The 25,980-nt window shown below is 40.6% G+C and overlaps 1 protein-coding gene across 4 annotated transcripts in view; it reads right to left on the bottom strand.

The window, feature by feature from the left end:
- PHACTR4 (phosphatase and actin regulator 4) overlaps positions 1-25,980 on the bottom strand; it is a 131,473-nt gene that overhangs the window by 74,350 nt on the left and 31,143 nt on the right. For all 4 annotated transcript variants that reach the window (XR_004028413.1, XM_030805271.1, XM_030805270.1 and 1 more), the window contains exon 2: positions 22,955-23,008. Coding sequence is in view for 2 of the 4 variants with exons in the window: in XM_030805271.1 (XP_030661131.1) it covers positions 22,955-22,970 (16 nt within the window). In the remaining 2 variants the exon portion in view is untranslated. The remainder of the gene's footprint in view (positions 1-22,954; positions 23,009-25,980) is intronic.

Here is a 25,980-nt window from a genome sequence, read left to right as displayed (position 1 = left end):
TATTTCTGTGGCTAGCTCACTGGATGCGAAAAATAAACAAACTGCCTCCTATTCTATATCAAACGCTGTAACTCTTGTTCCCTCCCTTGCCTCCACTTCTAGAAGGCAGCATGGCTCACCAGTGGAAAAAAGCACAGGGTTTACAGTCATATAACTAAGTAAAATCTCAGCTTTCCCATTTACTGATTAGGTTACTCTGGAAAGTTACTTTACTTACATGCACTTCAGTTTACACATCTGTAAAATGAAGAGAACTGCTCATAGAGTTATGAGGATTAAATAAGAAAAATTTCCAAAGACTACCTAATGATTAGAGGCGCTTAATATATTTTGGCTCCTCTCCTTCCATTTAGATTCTCTATATAAATGAACCCCACCTCCCCAATAGTTTAAATTAAACCACCACAGTTCTTTAGGAAAAACTGCAGAGGTTCTGTTATGCTTTTATGTCACAGAAGCTACATTATCTCTTCTTCTCTCAATAATGGTAGGCATGAAGTAATGTATATGTTTAAAGCCTACAATATGTTGGACTTTGATTAGCGAGAGAAACTGAAATTATGCCAGCAGGATGGCTTTCAGCTCCACAAAATGAAAGATCACACTCTAAGAAACTGGAAATATAGGGATTCTGCCTTGTTGCTTTCTCTTCAAGTTTTGGTTTTCAGGCCAATAAGCTCTTGAAGATATCCCAGGGGATAGGGAGAAGATTCTGGAACTGAGGAAGGAGTTATAAGAAATCATAATTAACAGAACAGTTTCAGTTAATATAGGTGAAAAGTTTGGATAGGGATTTGAGGAGTTCCTTATGGTCCAGTAAGGTCAGTGGGAAAGGCAGGCCTAGAAGAAGGTGAGAACTAGCTGAATGGAGATGAGAAGATGTAGAAAAAGTAAGTGAGCAAAAAGATTCATATGTTGTGGGATGAAGGAAAAGGGGAAATGAGAAGAGGATGTAAATGACACTGATGGAACTTTAAACCACCATGTGACATCAGACAACTGATTCAAATCATTGCCAAGTCCCTTCTAACCAATGATTTTTTTTTTTTTTTTTTTTTTTTTTTTTTTTTTTTTTGAGACGGAGTCTCGCTCTGTCACCAGGCTGGAGTGCAGTGGCGCGATCTCGGCTCACTGCAGGCTCCGCCCCCCGGGGTTCACGCCATTCTCCTGCCTCAGCCTCCCGCGTAGCTGGGACTACAGGCGCCTGCCACCTCGCCCGGCTAATTTTTTGTATTTTTAGTAGAGACGGGGTCTCACCGTGTTAGCCAGGATGGTCTCGATCTCCTGACCTTGTGATCCACCCGCCTCGGCCTCCCAAAGTGCTGGGATTACAGGCGTGAGCCACCGCGCCCGGCCTCTAACCAATGATTTAACCGACTCAATATTCTGTTTTAAATAATGGTTCAAAGAAATGTTTTTAGTTTTTAGTTTTCTAAATTTTTTTCTTGTCAGTGATTTGAAGCTCACAAAGAAATAAATGTTTTACTATGGAAAGGGTAGTGACCATAGTGTACTCTATATAACTAATCTAACTCAATGCTTGCTATATGCAAAATAAGTGTTAAATGAATTAGATTATAATTATTGAGAAACCACAACCCTCACTTATTCACTCCACAAATATTTGCTGAGTACCTCTAATGTGTCAGGTATTATTCTAGGTGTTGGGACACAGCAGTGAATACAACGGGGGAAAGTAATCCCGCCCTCTTCCCATTACATTAGATGGTGACAAGTACCACAGAGTAAAAAAGGGAGGAAAGCAAAATAAGGTGGGCTGAAAGGGAGGGTGCTAAATTATAAACTGGGTGAGCAGAAGGGCCTCAGTGGGAAGATGATATATAAGTGAAGACCCACAGTAAACAACACATTCCTAAATTAACTTCCTCTGTCTTCTTCCTAATACTATAGCCTTTTTTTTTTTTTAAATTTTTTAATTTTTTTTTTGAGACAGGGTCTCGTTCTGTTGCCCAGGCTGGAATGCAGTGGTGCAATTTCAGCTCACTGCAACTTTCGCCTCCCGAGTTCAAGTGATTCTCCTGCCTCAGGCTCCCATGTAGCTGGGATTACAGGTGTGCACCACCATGCCTGGCTAATTTTTGTATTTTTAGTAGAGATGGGGTTTCACCATGTTGGCCAGGCTGATCTCGAACTCCTGACCTCAAGTGATCCACATCCCGTTGCCTCCCAAAGTGCTGGGATTACAGGTGTGAACCACTGCGTCCGGCCAAATACTATACTGTTATTGGTTCTAATGGTAGCAAAACAAAAAGCAACATTTCCAAGCATACTAAAAGTAAATAAGAATTACATTATTTTAATCATTGGTAGAGAAGTATTGGTTATCAAGTATGCTGCTCAGTTCTCAAATATCTATGTGCACTGTCCAATACTGTGGCCACTAGCCACACATGATTATTTACATTTATATTATTAAAACGAGATACAATTTACAATTCAGTCTCTCACTTTTACTAGCCACATTTTAGGTGCTCAGTAGCTAGCTACATATGACTACACGTGGGAGAGGGGCAGATACAGAACATTTCCATCTTTGCAGAAAGTTCTACTGGACATGCTGAACTTAAAAGGATTTTTAAAGCCCACTCAGAAGTCTTCCAAGGCCAGGTGCAGTCCGGGTTCATTACTGTAATCCCAGCACTTCGGGAGGCCAAGGTGGGAGGATTGCTTGAGCCCAGGAGTTTGAGACCAGCAGGGGCAGATCTTGTCTCTATTAAAAAAAAAAAAAATCTTCCAGTAATAACAGAGTATCTCAAAGAACCAATTCCACGTTTCTTTTTTTTTTTTTTTTTTTTTTTTGAGACAGAGTCTCGCTCTGTCGCGCAGGCTGGAGTGCAGTGGCGCAATCTCGGCTCATTGCAAGCTCCGCCTCCCGGGTTCATGCCATTCTCCTGCCTCAGCCTCCCGAGTAGCCGGGACTACAGGCGCCCGCCACCACGCCTGGCTAATTTTTTCTTTTTGTATTTTTAATAGAGACAGGGTTTCACTGTGTTAGCCAGATGGTCTCGATCTCCTGACCTCGTGATCCACCCGCCTCAGCCTCCCAAAGTACTGGGATTACAGGCATGAGCCACCATGCCCGGCCTTCCAATTCCATGTTTCATCAGCATGTGTTACCTGTTTTTCATAGTACCAACTACTATTGGTAGTATGAGCTGAAGAAATCTTCACAGCTAAATAAAAGTTTCATTTTATTTAGTTTCAAACTATTGGACTATTTATATTCACAATTTTTTTTTTTTTTTTTTTGAGAAGGTTTCTCGCTCTATTGCCCAGACTGGAATGCAGTGGTGTGATCTTGGCTCACTGCAACCTCCGCCTCCCGGGTTCAAGCGATTCTCCTGCTTCAGCCTACCAAGTAGCTGAGATTACAGGTGCCCGCCACTACGCCCAGCTAATTTTTGTATTTTAGTAGAGATGGGGTTTCACCATGTTGGTCAGGCCGGTCTCGAACTCCTGACCTCAGGTGATCCGCCCATCTCTGCCTCCCAAAGTGCTGGGATTACAGGCGTGAGCCACCGCGCCTGGCCCCGTTGACATCTATTAAGGAACCAGGAGGTATCAATGATGCGTAGAAACTAGTCAGAAATCAAGGAGCCCACATCACAGAGGGTTGAAACATGTGACTGTGACTAGTGACTCAGATGACTATTAGCCACCGCCAATTGTTCTTCCTTCTCTCTCTTTCACAACTTTTCCTAATTCGGCTGGCCCTCAATATTCACTTTAAGTGAGTGAGAAAGAAACCTGAATATTACCAACACTAGATATCCAGTGGGAACACAGTATGTGTCCGATGACAGTTAGCTATAACATTTGTAAAAGTTATGCAGAATTCCTAACAAGAAATCTCCTTAAACTATATCATTTTCCAGTACATGTATAGGAGAATATAGCCTTCATTCTCTACTACATAAAAATTCTCAGTAATGAACACCTAGTTACACTACGACGCAATAAAAATTCCTGTAGAACTAGGATGACTATCTAAATAGTGTTTACATCAAACCTGTTCAAGCCAGTAATTCAAAAGCACTTTGTTGTTGTCAGGCTTGGTGGCTCAATCCTGTAATCCCGGCACTGTGGGAGGCCAAGGCAGGCGGATCACGAGGTCAGGAGTTTGAGACCAGCCTGGCCAACACGGTGAAACCCTGTCTCTACTAAAAATACAAAACTTAGCTGGGTGTGGTGGTGGATGCCTGTAGTCCCAGCTACTGGGGAGGCTAAGGCAGGAGAACTGCTTGACCCTGGGAGCTGCAGGCTGCAGTTAGCTGAAGATCGTGCCAATGCACTCCAGACTGGGTGACAGTGAGACTCTGTCTCAAAATAAATAAATAAATAAATAAATAAATAAATAAATAAAATTTAAAAAATAAGGCTGGGCGTGGTAGCTCATGCACTTTGGGAGGCCAAGGCAGGTAGATCACCTAAGGTCAGGAGTTCGAGACCAGCCTGACCAACATGGCGAAATGCCATCTCTACTAAAAATACAAAAATTAGCCGGGGTGGTGGTGCATGCCTGCAACCCCAGCTACTCAGGAGGCTGTGGCAGGGAGGATTGTTTGAACCTGGGAGGCAGAGGTTGCAGTGAGCCTAGATTGCGCCACTGCACTCCAAGCTGGGTGACAGAACAAGACTCCATCTCAAAAAAACAAAACAAAACAAAAAAATAGGCCAGCCACGGTGGCTCACACCTGTAATCCCAGCAGTTTGGGAGGCCGAGGTGGATAGATCACAAGGTCAGGAGATGGAGACCATCCTGGCTAACACAGTGAAACCCCGTCTCTACTAAAAATAGAAAAAATTAGCCGAGTGTGGTGGCATGTGCCTGTAGTCCCAGCTACTTGGGAGGCTGAGGCAGGAGAATCGCTTGAACTCAGGAGGCGGAGGTTGCAGTGAGCCAAGATGGTGCCACTGCACTCCAGCCTGGGTGGCAGAGAGAGACTCTGACTAAAAAAAATAAATAAATAAAATTTAAAAATAAAAATAAATGAAAATAGCTCTTCAGCTGGATAGATTACTGGCTCACGCCTGTAATCTTAGCACTTTGGAAGGCTGAGGTGGGAAGATTGCTTGAGCTCAGGAGGTGGAGACCAGCCTGGGCAACAAGGTCGGGAGTGGTGGCGTATGCCTGTGGTTCCAGCTACACAGGAGGCTGAGGCAGGAGGGTCACTTGAACCCAGGAGGTAAATGTTCACACTATTGTACTCCAGTCTGGGCAACAGAGTGAGACCCTGTCTCAAATATAAAAATAAATAAATTAATAAATTAATTAATAATTTTAAAAAATAGCTCTGCTTTTCTAGTTCCTGTAAGAAACACTTAGAAGGACAAAACTGCAGCACTACCAGTTTTTAATCACTCAAAGCTGATTTCTGGTCTGTATTTCTTTTCTCCTTGATTTATGTTTCCTGGTTTCTGATCATTTCCCTAAATGGTAAAAACTGGTATCTGAAAAATTAGAACATAAATAAAATAAAGTTCAAATTTATCTACTCTGTTATGTATGAAAAGATGTGAAGAAAGCTAAAACTTAGAAAATAAACTAAATTCAACTTCCCAAGTATTCCTCCTCCCAATTCTCTATGAATAATAACAGCTAACATGAATCGAACATGTGTTATAATCCCAACGATTATTCTAAATATTTTACATATACTAACTTGTCTAATTCTTACAAGTCTATAAGCAAGACAGCATTTATTATCCCCATTTTATATATGAGGAAACTGAGTCACATAGTAGTAAACTGGTCTAAGTTAAAAACTGGCAAAGTTAGGATTCACATCTAAGTAATCTGGATCTGAGTCTCCATTCTTTGCTACACCATAAACCTAGATATACAACAAAAACTCTTTAGCCCTAGTCTTCCATGAGAAACCCAAAATTACTGAAGCACAGGTTTATATAACCTTTTAACCATACTTATGCTACTTGGAGCATTATTATTAGCAATGTACAAGTATGTTTTATGAGAGTGCAAGATATTTATTTACTCATTTATTTATTTATTTGAGGCAGGATCTTGCTCTGTTGCCCAGGCTGGAGTGTAGTGGTTTGATCATGCCTCACTGCAGCCTCGACCTCCCTGGCTTAAACAATCCTCCCATCTCAGCCTCTTAAGTAGCTGGGACTATAGGTATGCACTACCACACCTGGCTAATTTTGTTTATTTTTTGTCAAGACAAGGTCTTGCTATGTTGCCCCAGAATGGTCTTGAACTCCTAGGCTCAAGGGATCCTCCTGCCTCCCAGAGTGCTGGGATTACAGGCATGAGCCGCCACGCCCAGCCCTATCTATACTCTCTAAGGTAGTTAAGAAGTCTCTAGTTTTAGGCTGGGTGTGGTGGCTCATGCCTGCAATCCCAGCAATTTGGGAGACAGAGGCAGGCAGATTACCTGAGGTCAGGAGTTCGAGACCAGCCTGGTCAACATGGGGAAACCTCGTCTCTACTAAAACTACAAAAACATTAGCTGGGCGCAGTGGCATGCGCCGGTAGTCCCAGCTACTTGGGAGGCTGAGGCAGGAGAATTGCTTGAACCCAGGAGGTGAAGGTTGCAGTGAGCTGAGATGGCACCACTGCACTCCAGCCTGGCGACAGAGCGAGACTCTGTCTCAAAAAAAGAAGTCTCTAGTTTTTACCTATTTCCCCAGGGTCACCAAATTCTCTTTTTAGATACAAAACAAACACAGTAAAACAAAAAACTTGCCCTAAAGAAATCGCCACTAAACTGTTCAAAGAACACAGATATAGAAAAAGAAATACAGGCTGGTCAGAATGCAGTGGGGTTTACAACTAATTGATCACAACCACTTACAGATTTCTTTGTTCCTTCTCCCCTCCCACTGCTTCGTTTGACTAGCCTTAAAAATAAAAAGTAAAGGAAAAGAAGGGAAATACAGTCATCCTTCAGTATCCAAGGGGGACTGTTTCCAGGACTCTCCTTGGACACCAAAATCCATGGATGCTTAAGTCCCTTATATAAAGTGGCAAAGTGTTGACATATAACCTATACACATCATCCATAATACTTAGTCTTCTCTAGATTATTTATAATACCTAACAGTGTAAATGTGATGTAAAGTTTTTATACTGTATTTTTTAAAAATTGCATTATCATTTATTGTTGTATAATTATTATTTTTTCCCCAAGTATTTTCAATCTGTGGTTGGTTAAATCCATGGATGTGAAACCCTCATTAACAGAGGGCTGACTGTACATGCTATACAATTAAGTTTTAATAATTTCTACAAGTACAAATCATGCTGAATAACATGGCAGGAAATTCCAATAACACAAGTATTTTTATTTGTATAAAATCACTTCACTCTGTCTCACATTAGAAGTTCTCAATCTCCTCTTTGAGAGCTGAAAATGTAACTTACTCATCTTTTTCCTGCATGGCAGTTAGGGCAGTGAGCCAATAAAAATTTATTGAATGAATTAATAAGTCATTCAGTCAGCCAGTCATACATCCATCCATCATTCACCTTTGGCGTGGGGTTAGGATAGTAACTGGCCTTCACTGAAACCAACATTAAGCCATGTATCCTGGATGTATTATGAGATTATAACCAGAACTAAACAAATACACACCTTTAGTATTAAGCCAAGCTCCCCATCCTAGCAGGGATGTCCTTTCTTTGGTGCCACTTTTGTACTATTTAAGACATAATTCTTAAGCCTTCTTGCTATCTGTGCCCTTTGATTACTGAGCTCTAAACTGAAGTGAGGAAAAGACTGACTCACCCTGTGCGGTGAAATGGACAAAATAAAGCAGCCAGACCTACCTTTTAGAGCATCTAAATTATTTTAAGAAATCAATGAAAAGAAATAGAATATAGCAGCATCAAAGGAAACCTAAATAAGAAATCTAAAAATCTTAAAGAGGTCAAATATAATATTAATCTTTTTATGCAATAGTAAAAAGGAAAGCTATAGCTATAGATTACAATCTGAGACGATGTTACTCTGGCTACCGCAAGATAAACACTGGTTTGATGAAGAATCAAAAAAAAAAAAAGAAAACCCATGAATCTTCAACGAGGATTCGAGGCCGTCAGCACCATCTACAAGATGGTCCATTATACTACCATTACTTTCATTCAATGGAAGCCTCTATAGCACGTGAGTGTGTATGTGTGTGTATATATGTGCACACACCTCATGTGCTCTGGTTTCACTGATGTTTCAAACAGTAATCTTGTAAAAATTACCCTGCCTTTGGGTCAACTCAAAGCTCTGATCATGAAAGGTCATTTTGAACACGATAGGACGTGCAGAAGCCAGCCAGTGACGTTGTTTTGACTGTAGTAATAAACACATTGTAAAACTGGTACAAAAACTGACAAATTGTTCACAGAAAAGAACATAAAGTCCAAAAATACACCCAAGACCTTACACAACTTAGTGTGACCAAACTGGCATCATAAACCCATTAAAAAGGGGAGTTTGTTAACTTCTTAGCTTTAATTTTTTTCTAAGTTATATTTGATAATCACTTTGTCAAATATCAAAAAGCTAATGTAAGTTCTCTTCAACTATTAATGTTGTATTAAACCTATGTAATAAATTTAGGAATAAATGATACAAATAATTTTTCCAGTTTTTCCCATTACTTGACATAATGGATCTATTTATTTATCTACAGCACACTTCTAGTTTTATCATATGGGCTATGTTGCTGAGATCACTCCTAGGTATTTTATAATTTGGTTGTTATTGTAAATAACTCAACTCCTTTAGATTTTCTATAGATAACAATCCTCTTTTTTTTTTTTTGAGACAGGGTCTCATCCTGTCACCCAGGCTGGAGTGCAGTGGCACAATCATGGCTTGTATTAGTTTGTTCTCATGCTGCTATAAAGAAGTGCCCAAGACTGGGTAATTTATAAAGGAAAGGGGTTTAATTGACTCACAGTTCAGCATGGCTGGGGAGGCCTCAGGAAAGTTACCATAATGGTGGAAGGTGAAGGAGAAGCAAGGTGTCTTCTTCACAAGGTGGCAGGAAGGAGAAGGGCCAAGTGAAGGGGGAAGAGCTCCTTATAAAACCATCAGATCTCATGAGAACTCAATATCGTGAGAACAGCATGGGGTAAACTGCCCCCATAATTCAATTACCTCCACCTGGTCTCTACCTTGACACGTGGGGATTATAGGGATTATGGGGTTTACAATTCATGATGAGATTTGGGTGGGAAGACAAAGCCTAACCATATCAATGGCTCACTGCAGCCTCAATCTTCCAGGCACAAGTGATTCTCCCAGCCTTCTGAGTGGCTGGGACCACAGGACTGCGAGACCACTCACAGTTCATTTTTGTATTTTTTGTAGAGATGGGGTCTCACAATGTTGCTCAGGCTGCACTCAGACGATTTGCCTGCCTCAGCCTCCCAAAGCACTGGGATTACAGGTGTGAGCCTCTGCACCTGGCCTAGAGAACTGGTCTTGATCCTATCGAAGTATGTAAGTAATGTTGTAATAGAAAAACATGAACTAGAAGGATATACACAACATTCATGGTATGTATGGGTTGTCACTAGACAAAGGTGGTCAAAGAAGACTTTACCTAACAAGTTTTACTTTATAAAATGTGTCTTAATGTTATCAATTTTTAAATCACTTTGGTAGAAATGCAGATGTCGCTATTATTTAAGTATTTAAGAATAAAAATAAACTATCCTATTCCTAGGGTAACTAAAGCTTTTAACTAGAAGAGTTGAATCTTCTCATCTACAAAGATAAGCAAGCATATCATTTTCATTCTAGTTTTTGACCTATTGAGGTAATAATTTGTAACTATTTATAGATTAGCCAGGCATGGTGGCCGCTCACCTATAGTCCCAGCTACTCAGCAGGCTGAGGCAGGAGAATTGCTTGAACCCAGGAGGCGGAGGTTTGAGTGAGCTGAGATCGAGTACTCCCACCTCTGTTGCCAGTACTCCCGTCTGGGCGACAGAGTGAGACTCCATCTCAAAAAAAGTGTGTGTGTGTATATATACACACACACATACACGTATCACTTTATATATGTTTTTTACACTTTATATATACACATATATATTTACACTTTATGTGTGTGTATATATATACACGTAAAGTGATAATATATCTATATAATCCTTAGATATTGCAATAATCCTCTTGAGTCATATTCTTCCAATATATTTATAGATTTGACATATCAAATGGGGAAAAAAACAGGTCAGCCACGGTGGCTCACGCCTGTAATCCTAGCACTTTGGGAGGCCAAGACAGGTGGATTACTTAATTTCAGGAGTTCGAGACCAGCCTGGCCAACATGGTGAAACCCTGTCTCTACTAAAAATACAAAAAAATTAGCTGGGCATGGGGGCGGGCACCAAACAAGCAAAAAACAGCTAGCTATAAATTGGCATGTTAAAAAATGTAACTACTGTACATAGATAACTTCCCTAGAAAAAATCATAAAAGTAGATATATCAAAATGTTATTAGTAATTACCAACGGATAGAAAGGTCAAATAATTTAAATTTTTCTCCCTTTTTTTATTTTTTGAGATGGAGTCTCGCTCTGTCACCCAGGCTGGTGTGCAGTGGCACAATCTCAGCTCACCGCAACCTCTGCCTCCAGGGTTCTAGCAATTCTCCTGTCTCAGCCTCCCAAGTAGCTGGGACTACAGGCGCACACCACCATGCCTGGCTAAGTTTTGTATTTTTAGTAGAGACAGGGTTTCACCATATTAGCCACGCTGGTCTCGAACTCCTGACCTCAGGTGATCCACTGCCTCAGCCTCCCAAAGTCCTGAGATTACAGGTGTGAGCCACTGCACCTGGCCTTAAAATTTTCTCCTTTATGCCATATTTTCTCATTTTTCTCAAAGAAATATATATTGTTTTTGTAATAAGAAAAAAATAATGATTTGTTGGATTTAATCTACATGTAATTTATATAGACTTTCTACAGCTGTATTAAGTGGAATAGAACAAATGTATTTGTTTGTTTTATTTTGTTTTGTTTTGAGATGGAGTCTTGCTCTGTCACCCAGGCCAGAGTGCAGTGGTGCTATCTTGGGTCACTGCAACCTCCGCCTCCCAGGTTCAGATGATTCTCTGCCTCAACCTCCCAAGTAGCAGGGGTTACAGGGGCCTGCCACCACGCCCAGCTACTTTTTTTTTTTTTTTTTTTTTTTGTATTGTTAGTAGAGTCAGGCTTTCGCCATGTTGGGCAGGGTGGTCTCAAACTCCTGACCTCAGGTGATCTGCCTGCCTTGGCTTCCCAATGTGCTGGGATAGGCATGAGCCACCACACCCAGCCAGACAAATGTATTTTTCTATCTTTGTCAGCATTTATTTATTTATTTATTTAGAGATAGGGCTTTGCTCTGTCCTCCAGGCTGGAGTGCAGTGGCACAATCTCATTTCACTGCAGCCTTGACCTCTTGGGCTCAAGCAATCCACCCACCTGAGCCTCCCAAATAGCTGGACTATAGATGTGTGCCACCATACCTAGCTAACTTTTTAAAAGATTCTTGTGTCTTTTTTTTTTTTTGTAGGGTCTCCCAATGTTGCCTAAGCTGTTCTTGAACTCCCGGGCTCAAGCAGTCCTCCCGTATGGGCCTCCCAAAGGACTGAGATTAGAGGCATGAGCCACCGTGCCCAGCCTGGCAGCTTTTAGTTATCAAGATTTTGCCAACTTTATAAAATAAACAGGTATACTTTCTTTTTCTCTGCTATACTGATTGATATAGCATTACAGAGCTGTCCCCTCTTATCTGTGGTTTCACTTTCTGCAGTTTCAGTTACTTGTGGTTGACTGCAGTCCAAAGATATAATATGGAAAATTTCTAGAAATAAATAACTTGTAAGTTTTAAGTCATGTGCCACTCTGAGTATCATGATGAAATCTCATGCCATCCTGCTCTGTCCTGCCCAGGTGTGAATCATCCAGCTCCTTGTGCAGCGTATCCACACCGTATGTGTTCACTGCCTGTTAATCACTTAGCAGCCATCTCAGTTGCCATATCAACTGTGGTGGTATTGCAGTGCTTGTGTTCAACTAACCCTTGTTTTACTTATTTGTTCTATTTTATTATTAGTTATTGTTATTAAATTCTTACTGTGCCTAATTTATAATCCAAACTTTATCACAGGTACATATGTATGTACGTATATACAGGAAAAAACAGTATATATTGGGGTTCAGTATTATCCATGATTTCAGGGATCCACTGGCATTCTTGGTCTTGGTATATCCCTCGTAAATAAGGAGGGACTACTGCAATCATCTGCTTCATCAATATGAATTAAATTGTCCATAAAACCCCTGGCCTAATCACATTTTAACACTAGTCTACATAGGATTTTTATTTCTTGAGTCACTTTGGCAAATTATATTTTCCTAGAAAATTACCCATTTTGGGGGGAAGGAAGGGGGGACCAGCAAAAAAAAAAAAAAGAAAGAAAATTACCAATTTCATCAGGAATTCAACAGGGTGTCAAGGTAATTCAGTGGACAAAGGAGAATATTTCCAACTTTGTACCATATCTAAAAATTAACTCAAAAAGAATCAACGACTTAAAATAAAACCCAAAACTATAAACATCATAAAGAAAAAAAATAGAGGAAAGCCTTTGTGATCTTTGGTTAAGCAAAGATTTCTTCAAGAAAACACAAAAATTATGAACCATAAAAGAGAAAATGGATTAAACTGGATTGCATTACTTTAAAAGCCTCTGAAAGCAAATAGACAAGCCACAGGCTGGAAGAAAACATTTGTATGACATAAATCATCGTCTGTGCAGGGTGCATGACACATTGATAAGGGCTCAGTTTGCAGCAATAAATTCAGATGGAAACCAGTCCATGCATTTAGTCAACCTATCCCACTTGCTATGATTTTCTAGGAGTAAGGCATAGTCAGAAGTGATAAAACGTGGTGAGAGGACACAGGCAATAGTCCACAACGTCAGCATTACTGCCTTTCCAGGCTTCTACTACTACTACTACAGCTCATCTTTTTCTACTGACAGAAAAACTAATTATATAATATCTGTTATTCAGGTTCACAGAATTTGGTGTCTGTGTACTCTATTTTCCTCAATATTGGTAATTCTATCTTATGCAGAAAAATTAAAACCACTGGAAGAAACACATACAGATATGTATTGTGTGTTTACTACTGGGCATTGGGTGGGATGTAACAGTAAAAAGACGTTGACCTTTATACTCCTTCAGGAAATAAGATGACAGAGGATATTTAACATATATTTATAATAATGCTGCATTAAATTTCTCATCAAGACCACTAGGAGAAAAAATGGAACTAGCATCATTTTTGGCATCATTTAATACTGGAGGAATTTAACTCCTACACCCCGAGGACCTCAAAACTAATTAAGCTTGTATTTTGTCTTTCATTCTTAAAGAGGAGGGAGGGAAGGACTATGTTACTGGCATATTTTGAGCTTCAAGTGATAACAACATAACATCAAAAATGTTTTCCCATGAACTTTGAAGTGCATTATGTCTTGAGTTTGGCTCCTTGGCAAATGTTCTTAAACAGCTAGAAAAAAACTCCTTTATAGCATCATCATAATAATTCATAAATTCAGATACAGAATAAGAAAAAAATAATTGACTTTGTTTAGGAAATAATAAATTCTATTTGCTACCTTAACAAACTGCTTCTCCTATTTCCTATATGATACAAATTATAATCAAAAGGAGGTATTATCTTATAAATTTGTTTCCAGAATGCCATGCATATGAATAAAGCCTTTGCAACTAGCTTTAAGTTCAGAATGCAAACTGATAATCTATATCTCATTAAACAATCATCAAACACACATCCAAAAAATATTTTCAACAAGTCATGTTCATATTTATACAAGAGAGGGTATATAGAAACTTAATGAAGTATTCAGATGATTTAAAACATTTTGGGAAGGCAATTAGTATGTAGATCCTCCTCCACCTCTAAAATCTTTAGAAGGAAGTCACAACTCAGTACTTTTAAATAAGTGATATTCCAGGGTTCCAGTCCCTTTTGTTCTGGCATGCTCTTGGGAGAGTGACTGTTAACTCCATAAGCAGTTGAAAAGGGAGGAAGAAAGCAGAAGCATGAATTAGCTATTTTTAAAGTAGTGGGGTGTGGAGCATCATAGTAGCACAAATTCTATGCACATCCTCTCTGGATCCTTCCTTCACTCAGCACTTACGTACACTGTAACCATTAATTTTTCCTTTTTTTTCTTTTCTTCTTCTTTTTTTTTTTTTTTTTTTGAGACAGAGTCTTGCTCTGTCGCCCAGGCTGGAGTGGAGTGGCGTGATCTTGGCTCACGAAACCTCTGCCTCCCGGGTTCAAGCAATTCTCCTGCCTCAGCCTCCCGAGTAGCTGGGACTGCACTTGCACACCATCACGCCTGGGTAATTTTTTGTATTTTAGTAGAGGTGGGGTTTCACCGTGTTGCCCAGGCTGGTCTCGAATTCCTGAGCTCAGGCGATCCGCCCACCTCGGCCTCCCAAAGTGCTAGGATTACAGGGGTGAGCCACCGCGTCCAGCCTAATTTTTTCTTTTAACTGGTAGTATACACCAATATAGGTTAACAAGTAATATATTCATTGTATTTTACCCAGGTCTCTGAAATGAGATGAAAGGGAGGTGATGTAAAATCAGGAGAAGCAAGGTAAAAGCTGTTTGATTCCTCTATCACTTTCCCTACTCCATGATCTTCAATGTCTTTCCTACACTAACTCTGGCGGAATTTTGGAATCTGTTTTCCAAGAAAGTGTAAAGCAAATGGTCTCTGGAAAGGGGTCGCAAAAGGCAACTGATGGTAGGGATATGGTACAAAAAATGGAAGGGGGGCCGGACGCGGTGGCTCACACCTGTAATCCTAGCACTTTGGGAGGCCGAGGCAGGCGGATCACGAGGTCAGGAGTTCGAGACCAGCCTGGCCAACATGGTGAAACCCCATCTTTACTAAAAATACAAAAATTAGCCGAGCTTGGTGGCGCGCGCCTGTAATCCCCGCTACTCAAGAGTCTGAGGCTGGAGAATCGCTTGAACCCCGGAGGCGGAAGTTGCAGTGAGCCGAGATTGTGCCACTGCACTCCAGCCTGGGCGACAGAGCCAGACTCTGTCTCAAAAAAAAAAAAAAAAAAAAAAATGGAAGGGGTTGGGTGCAATGGCTCATGCCTGTAATCTCAACTTTTGGGGAGGCCGAGGTAGGAGAATCACTTGAGCCCAGGAGTTCAAGACCAGCCTGGGCAACATAGGGAGACTGCATCTTTACAAAAAGTGAAAAAATTAGTCAGGCATGGTGGTACGTGCCTATAGTCCCAGCTACTTGGGAGGCTGAGGTGGGAGGACTGTTTGAGCTCGGGAGGTTGAGGCTGTGGTGCCATTTTTTTTTTTTTTTTTTTTGAGACAGAGGAAGACTGACCCCCCAAAAATAAAAATAAAATGAAAAAGAAAATAAGGCCAGGTGCAGAGGCTCATGCCTGTAATCTCAGCACTTTGGTAGGCTGAGGCAGGCGGATCACCTGAGGTCAGGAGTTTGAGACCAGCCTAGCCAACATGGTGAAACCCTAAAACTACAAAAATTAGCCAGGCGGTGATGGGTGCTTGTAATCCCAGTTACTTGGGAGGCTGAGGCCAGGAGAATCATTTGAACCCGGGAGGCAGAGGTTGCAGTAAGCTGAGATGGCGCCGCTGCACTCTAGCCTGGGTGACAGAGCAAGACTCCATCTCAAAAAATAAAAATAAGGTAAAATAAAATACAAATACAAGTAAAATTAAAAATGGAAGAGAATTAAGTGAAAATATGCATAATTAATGCTGAATGCAGCAGCCTCTTTACTCAGTCTTCTTCACCCCTTACCATCCAAACACAGTGGGAAGACTGTGCCCTTTAGACCCTGATACTAATATGAGAATGTTCATCAACAATAAGGCCAAGAAGCTCACCCAAAGGCAACCTGCCTATGCATTTAAAGCTCCTTTTTTTTGAGACAGAGTCTTGCTCTGTTGCCCAGGCTGGAGTGCAGTGGCACGATCTCAGCTCACTGCAAGCTCCGCCTCCCGGGTTCACACCATTCTCCTGCCTCAGCCTCCTGAGTAGCTGGGACTACAGGCGCCCGCCACCACGCCCGGCTAATTTTTTTGTATTTTTAGTAGAGATGGGGTTTCACTGTGTTAGCCAGGACAGTCTTAATCTCCTGACCTCGTGATCCGCCCGCCTCGTCCTCCCAAAGCGCTGGGATTACAGGCGTGAGCCACCGTGCCCGGCACCTTTAAAGCTTCTAACTGGCTATTTAGTCCCTCACTTTTAACCGTCAGCAGACAGTTAATTATTACTAGACATCAGAGAAAAACTCTAACATAAAAGAAACCAAATGACTATTTAAAAACAATGTTAGGAAAAAAAGAGACTATGCAGGGCAAGGAAAATCTGTTGAAAGAATGAAAGGATATTATATAAAGAAACATTCAGAGACTTAAAAAAGGCCTCCTGGAGATTAAAAACTAATAGTAGAAAAGAAAAATTTAATAAAAGTAGAAGATAAAGTTGAATAAATCTTGCAGGAAACGTATCTAAAGGAAAAAGAAATGAATTAGATAATTATTCCAGGAGGTTCAACATCAAGAAGCTACTGGCAACCACGACAGAGGAAGACATGAGGGTTTAGGAAACAAAGGAGCCAACACAGGAAAGAAGCAAAGCTGCCAGGAAAATGGAGACCGGATAAGCCAGGATGACAGTTGCGTACCACCTCGACAGAGTGCAAGGCCACCTGTACAGACTGGAGCAATGTGACTCAAGAGACGTATTGAAGGCTGTCATCACCAACATCTCTGCTGCCATTTATCCTTTTTAAAGCTAAGAACACAGTACCCAGGTGAGCCTGGCCCTCAGCCTGTCTTGACTAAATGCTTATGGATTTCTTTGAACATACTTGGTTGCCTAATGAGTTCCAGACACTCATTTCACTCCACAGAAGTTTCTTTAACCCAGCGGCCCCCAACCCTTTTGGCACCAGGGACCAGGTTAATGGAAGACAATTTTTCTACAGACGGGGGTGTTGGGGTGGTTTGGGATGAAACTGTTCCACCTAATCACTGATCTGACAGGAGGTGGAGCTCAGACTGTAATGCTCACTGGCCCACTGCTCACCTCCTGCGGCCCGGGGGTAGTGGTGCAGGGTACTCCTGCTTAGGAGAAACCACAGAGCTAATCACTCCCTCTGACCATATTTCTGTCAAATGTCCAAGACCTAGTCCACACTGAAACCCTGCCCAATACAATCTCCAGGATTAAGTCTTAACTTTACTCATGACTTCCACAGAAGGGCCTCTAAGAACCTCAGGAAAATGAAGCAAGTATAATCTGCTGATCTCTGGGGATCCCTGAGATCCTTTCGGAAGTCCAAGAGGTAAAACTAAATACATAAGAACACAAAAAAATTATTTGCCTTTTCCACTGTGCTGACACTTGCACTGATGGTACAAAAGCAATGGTGAGCAAAACTGTTAGCACCTTAACACAAATCAAGGCAACAGCACCAAACTGTAGCAGAAATCATTGTATTCTTCACAACTACACAGTTACAGTGAAAAATAAATTCAACTTTAAGAATGTCCTTGATAAAGCAATAAAAATTATTAGTTTTAATAAATATCAACCCTTTAGTACATATATTTTTATTACTGTATATGATGAAACAGAAATATGTATAAAGCACATTTGTATACTAAGTATGATGGTTATCTCCAGGAAAGGCATTTGTGTGATTGAGTTGCAAACTGAACTAGACAGTTTTCTTCATGGAATACTATTTTTACTTGAAAGACTCAACAACAAGCTATGTTATTCAAGCTTAGATAGCTGACAGGGATTTTCTCAAAAGTAAGCCTGTCATTAATAAAGAAAATTAACAGTATTTGTTGCTAGTGATAGAATTCAAGCTTTCAAGTGAAATTCCTATTTTGGAAAATTTACATCCAGAGTGAGCTTGACAGCTTCCCAACATTTAACATTTTTTTCAATGAGACCAATAGTGATATTAATGAACATGATATTTAAATATTATATAATGAAATGTGTAAGCATCTGTCCAGGTAGAAAAGGTCCTAGAGACCTTAGGTCTATCCTTCTGGTACTTTATTCATAAAAATCCCTCACTACTTTTATTTCCAGAATACCACAAATAATTCTTTCTTTCTTTTCTTTCTTTCTTTCTTTCTTTCTTTCTTTCTTTCTTTCTTTCTTTCTTTACTTCTTTCTCTCTCTCTCTCTTTCTTTCTTTCTCTCTCTCTTTCATTCGTTCTTTCAGGCGGTTTCTGTTTTATTTATTTTTTCTTTTTTATGTCATTTTTTACTTCGATAGGTTTTTGGGGAACAGGTAGTATTTGGTTACATGAATACGTTCTTTAGTGGTGATTTCTGAGATTCTGGTGCAACCATCATCCAAGCCGTGTACACTGTACCCAATGTGTAGTCTTTTATCTCTTTTTCAATATTTCTACTAAATTATTAGCTAACTTGATTATAACAAAATTCTCACTCCACCAAAAGAAACAAACTCATTTTACATCCTCAATTCTTTGCTTTGTCAAATGGCACTGAGCACACCAAATTCTTATCATATGTATATGTGTGTATATGTACAGTAAACAACTAAGAAAAAAATCAGTATAACATTTAGAAGGAAAAATGGAGAAAGAGGAGACCGGTTGTTAAATATAACTCTGAATCATTTCTATTTTCCTCCAAAATCCATATTATGATTGAATGAATGTTAATTTACAAATTCCAAGATTTAAATAAGTGTTTAGAAAAAAATAATCTCAGGCCGGGCTCACACCTGTAATCCGAACACTTTGGGAGGCCGAGGCAGGTGGATCATCTGAGGTCAGGAGTTCAAGACCAGCCTGGCCAATATGGCGAAATCCTGTCTCTATTAAAAATATAAAAATTAGTTGGGCGTGGTAGCAGGTGCCTGTAGTCCCGGCTACTTGGGAGGCTGAGGCAGGAGAATTGCTTGAACCCAGGAGGCGGAGGTTGCAGTGGGCCGAGATCACACCATTGTACTCCAGCCTGGGTGACAGAGCAAGACTCCATCTCAAAAAAAAACCCCAAAACCAAAAACAAACCAAAAAAAAAAACCATAAAAAATAATCTCAGCCAGGCATGGTGGCTCACGCCTGCAATCCCAGCACTTTGGGAGGCCGCGGTGGGTGGATCACCTGAGGTCAGGGGTTCAAGACCAGCCTGGCCAACATGGTGAAACCTCATCTCTACTAAAAATACAAAAATTAGCTGGGTGTGGTGGCAGGTGCTGGTAATCCCAGCTACTCAGGAGGCTGAGGCACGAGAATCACTTGAACCCGGGAGGCAGAGGTTGCAGTGAAGTGAGATTGTGCCATTGCACTCCAGCCTGGGCGACATGAGCGAAACTCCGTCTCAAATAAAAAAAAGAAAAGAAAAAGAAAAAAATAATCTCACTAGCACAGAACCCAAATTTCTACCTATCTTAGTAAACAATCAAAAGCACATTTCACTTTATGCCTCAATTGACTACTGGTCAACTATAACTTCTATAGCAACTCTCACGTTGATACTCCCTAGAAAATTTAAGTCATATTTAAGGTTAATTTCAGTTGAATTTAACTGTTTAATAATAAATTTGATTGATAAGATTATATTAAAATTTAGGTTATGTTTACTTAAGTGAAGTAAGGAGGTCAGTCAGAATGAAAACTTAGGTTTCCAGTACAAACCTATGGAATTGTCATGTATTATTCTAGTTTATCATATGGTCATGTTCTTTAGAATTTGTCACCAGACTACTATAATAAAACTCAATTTACCAAATTCTTCAAGATTTAACTTGGTAATGAAGCTACAAACTTTATGAATAAGTGGCTGGGCACGGTGGCTCACGCCTGTAATCCCAGCCCTTTGGGAGGCCGAGGCGGGCAGATCACGAGGTCAGGAGCTTGAGATCATCCTGGCCAACATGGTGAAACCCCATCTCTACTAAAAATACAAAAAAATGAGCCGGGTGTGGTGGCACGTGCCTGTAGTCCCAGCTACTCTGGAGGCTGAGGCAGGAGAATCGCTTGAACCCGGGAGGCGGAGACTGCAGTGAGCCCAGATCGTGCCACTGCTCTCCAGCCTGGGGACACAACGAGACTGTCTCAAAAAAAAAAAAAAAAAAAAAAAAAATTTTATGAAGAAGTACAGACTGCCCTCTTGTGTCCAAACTAAGGATGAATCTAATCGATGAACTAGGTATAATCCTAAAAACTACTCTTTAGGGGGGAAAAAAAGCCAAGGTCCTAAAGAAATTATCTAACGTCGTTAAAAGCAGAAAAATTCTGATCTTACAAGGTAATAAAGAGCAGTCTTCTCAAAGCAAGGCAAAAGCTCTTAATCTGAGCCAGATGATTGCTAGTACCAGTAGCCCAAAGAGCCTAACCTCAGTTAGTATTATATAGTAATATTTTTACTATACTTTCTCAAGCTGCACTGGCATAAAAAGGGATTCAGACTTCTTTCCGTGTGATGAAGGATCAGAAAATGCTTGAATCGGATGCTTCCTCCAGTTTGCTGAAATGAAACAAGTAAAACTGCCTCTGATTTCTTTTTGTTTTTTGCTAATGTGTATTTTAAAATGAAAAGTACTTCCTAACTAGTCTTCCTAGTTAATGTTATGGTTTCAAAAAATCTGATATCCTAAGACATATCTCTCACTTTGAAATGAGCATCAGTTAAAAATAGGGCCAGGAGTGGTGGAGTATGCCTGTAGTCCTAGCTACGTGGGAAATATGCATAATTAATGCTGAATGCAACAGCCTCTTTACTCAGTCTTCTTCACCCCTTACCATCCAAACACAGTGTGAGGCTAAAGCAGGAAGACTGCTTGATATAGCAGTTCAAGGATAGAGCATGCTATGATTGCGTCTGTGAATAGCCACTGAACTCCAGCCTGGGCAACACTGTGATATCCAGTCTTAAAAAAAAAAAAAAAAAAAAAAAGAAAGAAAAGGGGTTCCACACACAGTAAATGACTTTATCGCCAAAAAGGCAGACATTAAACCTTTGTATATCTAGACTTATATTCCTTTACTCATGTTGCTAGATGAAATATACGCAGGCTAAACTTAATTAGAAATATTAGGCTGGGTGCAGTGGCTCACGCCTGTAATTCCAACACTTTGGGAGGCCAAGGCAGGTGGATCCCTTGAGCCTAGGAATTCCAGAGCCACCTGCTCAACAAGGCAAAGACCTATCTCTACCAAGAAAAAAAAAAATCAGTCGGGCATAGGGGTGCACACCTGTAGTCCCAGCTACTCAGGAGGCTGAGTTGAAAGGATTGCCTGAGCCCGGGAGGTCAAGGCTGCAGTGAGCTGTGATGGTGCCACTGCACTCCAGCCTGGGCGACAGAGTGAGACACTATCTCAAAAAAAAAAAAAAAAAAAAAAAAAAAAAAATATATATATATATATATATATATAGACACACACACACGTACATATATATTACACATGCCTGCTATTATGATTACTTCCATATTATCTTTTTCTTTTCTTTTCTTTTAAGACAGAGTCATCTTTTTCTTTTCTTTTCTTTTAAGACAGAGTCTCCCTGTGTTGCCGAGGCTGGGGTGCAGTGGCATGATCCCGGCTCACTGCAACCTCCGCCTTCTGGGCCTCAAGTGCTTCTCCTGCCTCAACCTCCCGAATAGCTGAGATTACAGGCACCCGCTACCACGCCCAGCTAATTTTTGTATTTTTAGTAGACGGGGTTTCACCATGTCAGCCAGGCTGGTCTCAAACTCCTGACCTCAAGTGATCTGCCCATCTTGGCCTCCCAAAGTGCTGGGATTACAGGCACGAGCCACTGCGCCCAGTCACTTTCATGTTATCTTCCATTGGCCAAGTACTAATGAAGCACTACAAAGCACACTTGTTTCTGAAATATGAGCAGAACTACATTTCCAACCAAAGAGAAATATACATAAGTTACTGAGTGATTAAGATAGAGAAATTTATTTACTTATTTTTCTTTTTTTGAGACAGAGTCTTGCTCTGTCGCCCAGGATGGAGCGCAGTGGCGCGATCTCAGCTCACTGCAACCTCTGCTTCCTGAGTTCAAGTGTTTCTCATGCCTCAGCCTCCAGAGTAGCTGGGATTACAGTTGTGTGCCACCATGCCCAGCTAAATTTTTGCATTTTTAGTAGAGATGGGGTTTTGTCATGTTGGCCAGGCTGTTCTCGAACTCTTAGCCTCAAGTGATCTGCCTGCCTCAGCTTCCCAAAGTGCTAGGATTATAGGTGTGAGCCACCACGCCCGGCTAAGATAGAGAAATTTAAATTTCTCATTTTATCTTGTCAAATGCTTCTTGATTTTTTTCATTAAAAATGTTATTTGTGTAATATATAATGGGTTTATCAATGTCTTTTTTTTTTTTTCTCTTTGTACTGATTTTTATTAAACAAGTAAGGCTGGTAGTGGAACATGTTTTTATTTAATGCATAAACATATAAGTCCCTTATTAGAGAAACTGTATATATTGATGAATATGGTCAATGGTCACATCTACGGGTTACTTCTTTAAAAATCAGAACCAATAATTAGGATAGATTTTATGCTCTCTTCATTACATTGTCAATATCGTTTTTAAACAAATTAATATTTTTAAAGTTTCTCAGGTTTAATTTGTAATACAGCAAATATCAATAGATATGTCATATAAACAAAAGGTCATTGGCACTCTATCATTAAGTATATAACTGGATTCTTATAGAAGCAAAAAGTTTGAGACCCATTATTCTAGAGAGTAGCATACTGAATATGGAAAAAACCAATTTACTCTCAAAGCTTTAATGGAGGTGAGGATAAAACAGAAATGTCATTTACAAAGAAAAATGTAGGTGATACTCACCAAATGGATCTTCCATGCCACTATTAACCAGTTTAGGGAGGTGAGATACTGTTTCTAAAAAGAGAAAAAGGTAAATTATACACTTTATACATATAGTCCATCACCTTTTATGCTTTTAAAAAAATAATCCTAATTCAGTAACATTGACTATAGTTTAAAAGTGAAACATTATAGAAATGTACAACTTACTAAATGATAGTTTGTTTTTTTTTTTTGAGACAAGATCTCCCTATGTTGCCCAGACTAGATTTTAACTCTTGGGCTCAAGTGATCCTCCCACGTCGGTCTCTTGAGGATTACAACAGCCTGAGACTGTGCCAGGCTGGGAGTTATTTTAGGGGAGTTGAGATACAGATGTACAATACTAGATTATCATAAAACATTTAAGGCTAATTTTTGTCTTAAAATATATTATTCCCAGTTTCCTCAAAGAAGCTCCCTTTCCAATCCTCATTTTGAATTTACTAGGGTATAAGGAAAAAGGCAAGTTTTTTTGTAAGAAAAATACGACACTTGAGAAAGGGCATGAGGAACATCTTTGAAGAAGGGAATTGGTTTTGCCTAAGGAAAATGGAAGTTATTTTAGACATAGGAGGATGGTTCAGTAAGCTGTAAGTTTATCCACTCAAGTATGAAAATAAAATAAAAAATGTTTTTTTTTTTTTTTTTTTTTTTTTTTTGAGACGGAGTCTCGCTTTTTCACCCAGGCTGGAGTGCAGTGGCGCAATCTCGGCTCACTGCAAGCTCCGCCTCCTGGGTTCACGCCATTCTCCTGCCTCAGCCTCTCCGAGTAGCTGGGACTACAGGCGCCCGCCACCACGCCCGGCTAATTTTTTTTGTATTTTTAGTAGAGACGGGGTTTCACCGTGGTCTCGATCTCCTGACCTTGTGATCCGCCCGCCTCAGGCCTCCCAAAGTGCTGGGATTACAAGCGTGAGCCACCGCGCCCGGCCAATAAAAAATGTTTCAAAAGAAAGTTGACTAAGTATAATATACAACCTCCTGCACCCCCAATCAAGGCAAGTATCAAATCTGCCCTACCCAGCTTCTTACTCCTCCTATGGTTTTTATCCTAAGGTCATTCCCTAACAGTCTAAATACTAAACTCCAATTCAGAGCCTGCTTTTTATAAGTCACAACCTACTGACAGGAATGATTGGAGAAACTTGGGAGTAAGATGCAGTTATAGGGCTGGGCGCGGTCGCTCACGGGCTACTGGTACTAGCAATCGTCTGGCTCAGATTAAGAGCTTTTGTCTTGCTTTGAGAAGACTGCTCTTTATTACCTTGTAAGATCAGAATATTTCTGCTTTTAACGACCTTAGATGATTTCTTTAGGACCTTGGCTTTTTTTTTTCCCCCTCAAGAGTAGTTTTTACCTAGTTCATCAATTAGATCCATCCTTAGTTTGAACAGTCTGTTCAAAGAGGGCAGTCTGTACTTATTCATAAGTTTTGTAGCTTCATTACCAAGTTAAATCTTGAAGAATTTGGTAAACTGAGTTTTATTATAGTAGCCTGGTGACAAATTCTAAAGAACATGACCATATGATAAACTAGAATAATACATGACAACTCCATAGATTTGTACTGGAAACCTAAGGTTTCATTCTGACTGACCTCCTTACTTCACTTAAGTAAACATAACCTAAATTTTAATATAATCTTATCAGTCAAATTTATTATTAAACAATTAAATTCAACTGAAATTAACCTTAAATATAACTTAAATTTACTAGAGAGTATCAAAGTGAGAGCTGCTATAAAAGTTATGGTTGGCCTGGCCGGGCGCGGTGGCTCACGCTTGTAATCCCAGCACTTTGGGAGGCCGAGGCGGGCGGATCACGAGGTCAGTAGATCGAGACCACGGTGAAACCGCGACTCTACTAAAAAATACAAAAAATTAGCCAGGCGTGGTGGCGGGCGCCTGTAGTCCCAGCTACTCGGAGAGGCTGAGGCAGGAGAATGGCATGAACCCGGGAGGCGGAGCTTGCAGTGAGCCGAGATTGCGCCACTGCACTCCAGCCTGGGCGACAGAGCGAGACTCCGTCTCAAAAAAAAAAAAAAAAAAAAAAAAGTTATGGTTGGTCAGCAGTCAATTGAGGCATAAAGTGAAATGTGCTTTCAATTGTTTACTGAGATAGGTAGAAATTTGGGTTCTGTGCTAATGAGACCAGCCTGGCCAGCATGGTGAAACTCCGTCTCTACTAAAAATACAAAAATTAGCTGGGCGTGGTGGCGGGTGCCTGTAGTCCCAGCTACTCAGGAGGCTGAGGCAGGAGAATCGCTTGAACCCAGGAGGCGGAGGTTGCAGTGAGCTGAGATCGCGCCACTGCACTCCAGCCTGGGTTACAGAGCGAAACTCCATCTCAAAAAAAAAAAAAAAAAAAAGGATGTTCATACAAAACCTTGTATACAGGCCAGGTGTGGTGGCTCATGCCTGTAATCTCAGCACTTTGGGAGGACGAGGCAGGCAGATCACTTGAGGTCAGAAGTTCGAGACAAACCTGGCCAACATGGTGAAACCCCGTCTCTACAAAAAATACAAAAATTACTCGGGCATGGTGGCGCATGCCTATAGTCCCAGCTAACTACAAAAACAAACAAATGTCCCCAAAACAAACAAACGAAAAACTTGTATACAAATGTTCATAGCAGTGGCCGGGCGCTGTGGCTCACGCCTGTAATCCCAGCACTTTGGGAGGCCGAGACGGGCGGATCACGAGGTCAAGAGATCGAGACCATCTTGGCTAACACGGTGAAACCCCGTCTCTACTAAAAATATGAAAAATTAGCTGGGCGCGGCGGCAGGCGCCTGTAGTCCCAGCTACTTGGGAGGCTGAGGCAAGAGAATGGCGTGAACCCGGGAGGCGGAGCTTGCAGTGAGCCCAGATCGCGCCACTGCACTCCAGCCTGGGCGACAGAGCGAGACTCCGTCTCAAAAAAAACAACAACAACAACAAAAAAAACAAATGTTCATAGCAGCATTATTCATAATAGCTAAAAAGTGAAAATCACCCAGTGTCTC

Source organism: Nomascus leucogenys, chromosome 24, assembly GCF_006542625.1.
Source record: "Nomascus leucogenys isolate Asia chromosome 24, Asia_NLE_v1, whole genome shotgun sequence".
Taxonomy (NCBI): domain Eukaryota; kingdom Metazoa; phylum Chordata; class Mammalia; order Primates; family Hylobatidae; genus Nomascus; species Nomascus leucogenys.
Note: the sequence above shows the minus strand (reverse complement) of the source record. Positions and strands in the feature narration are given on the sequence as shown.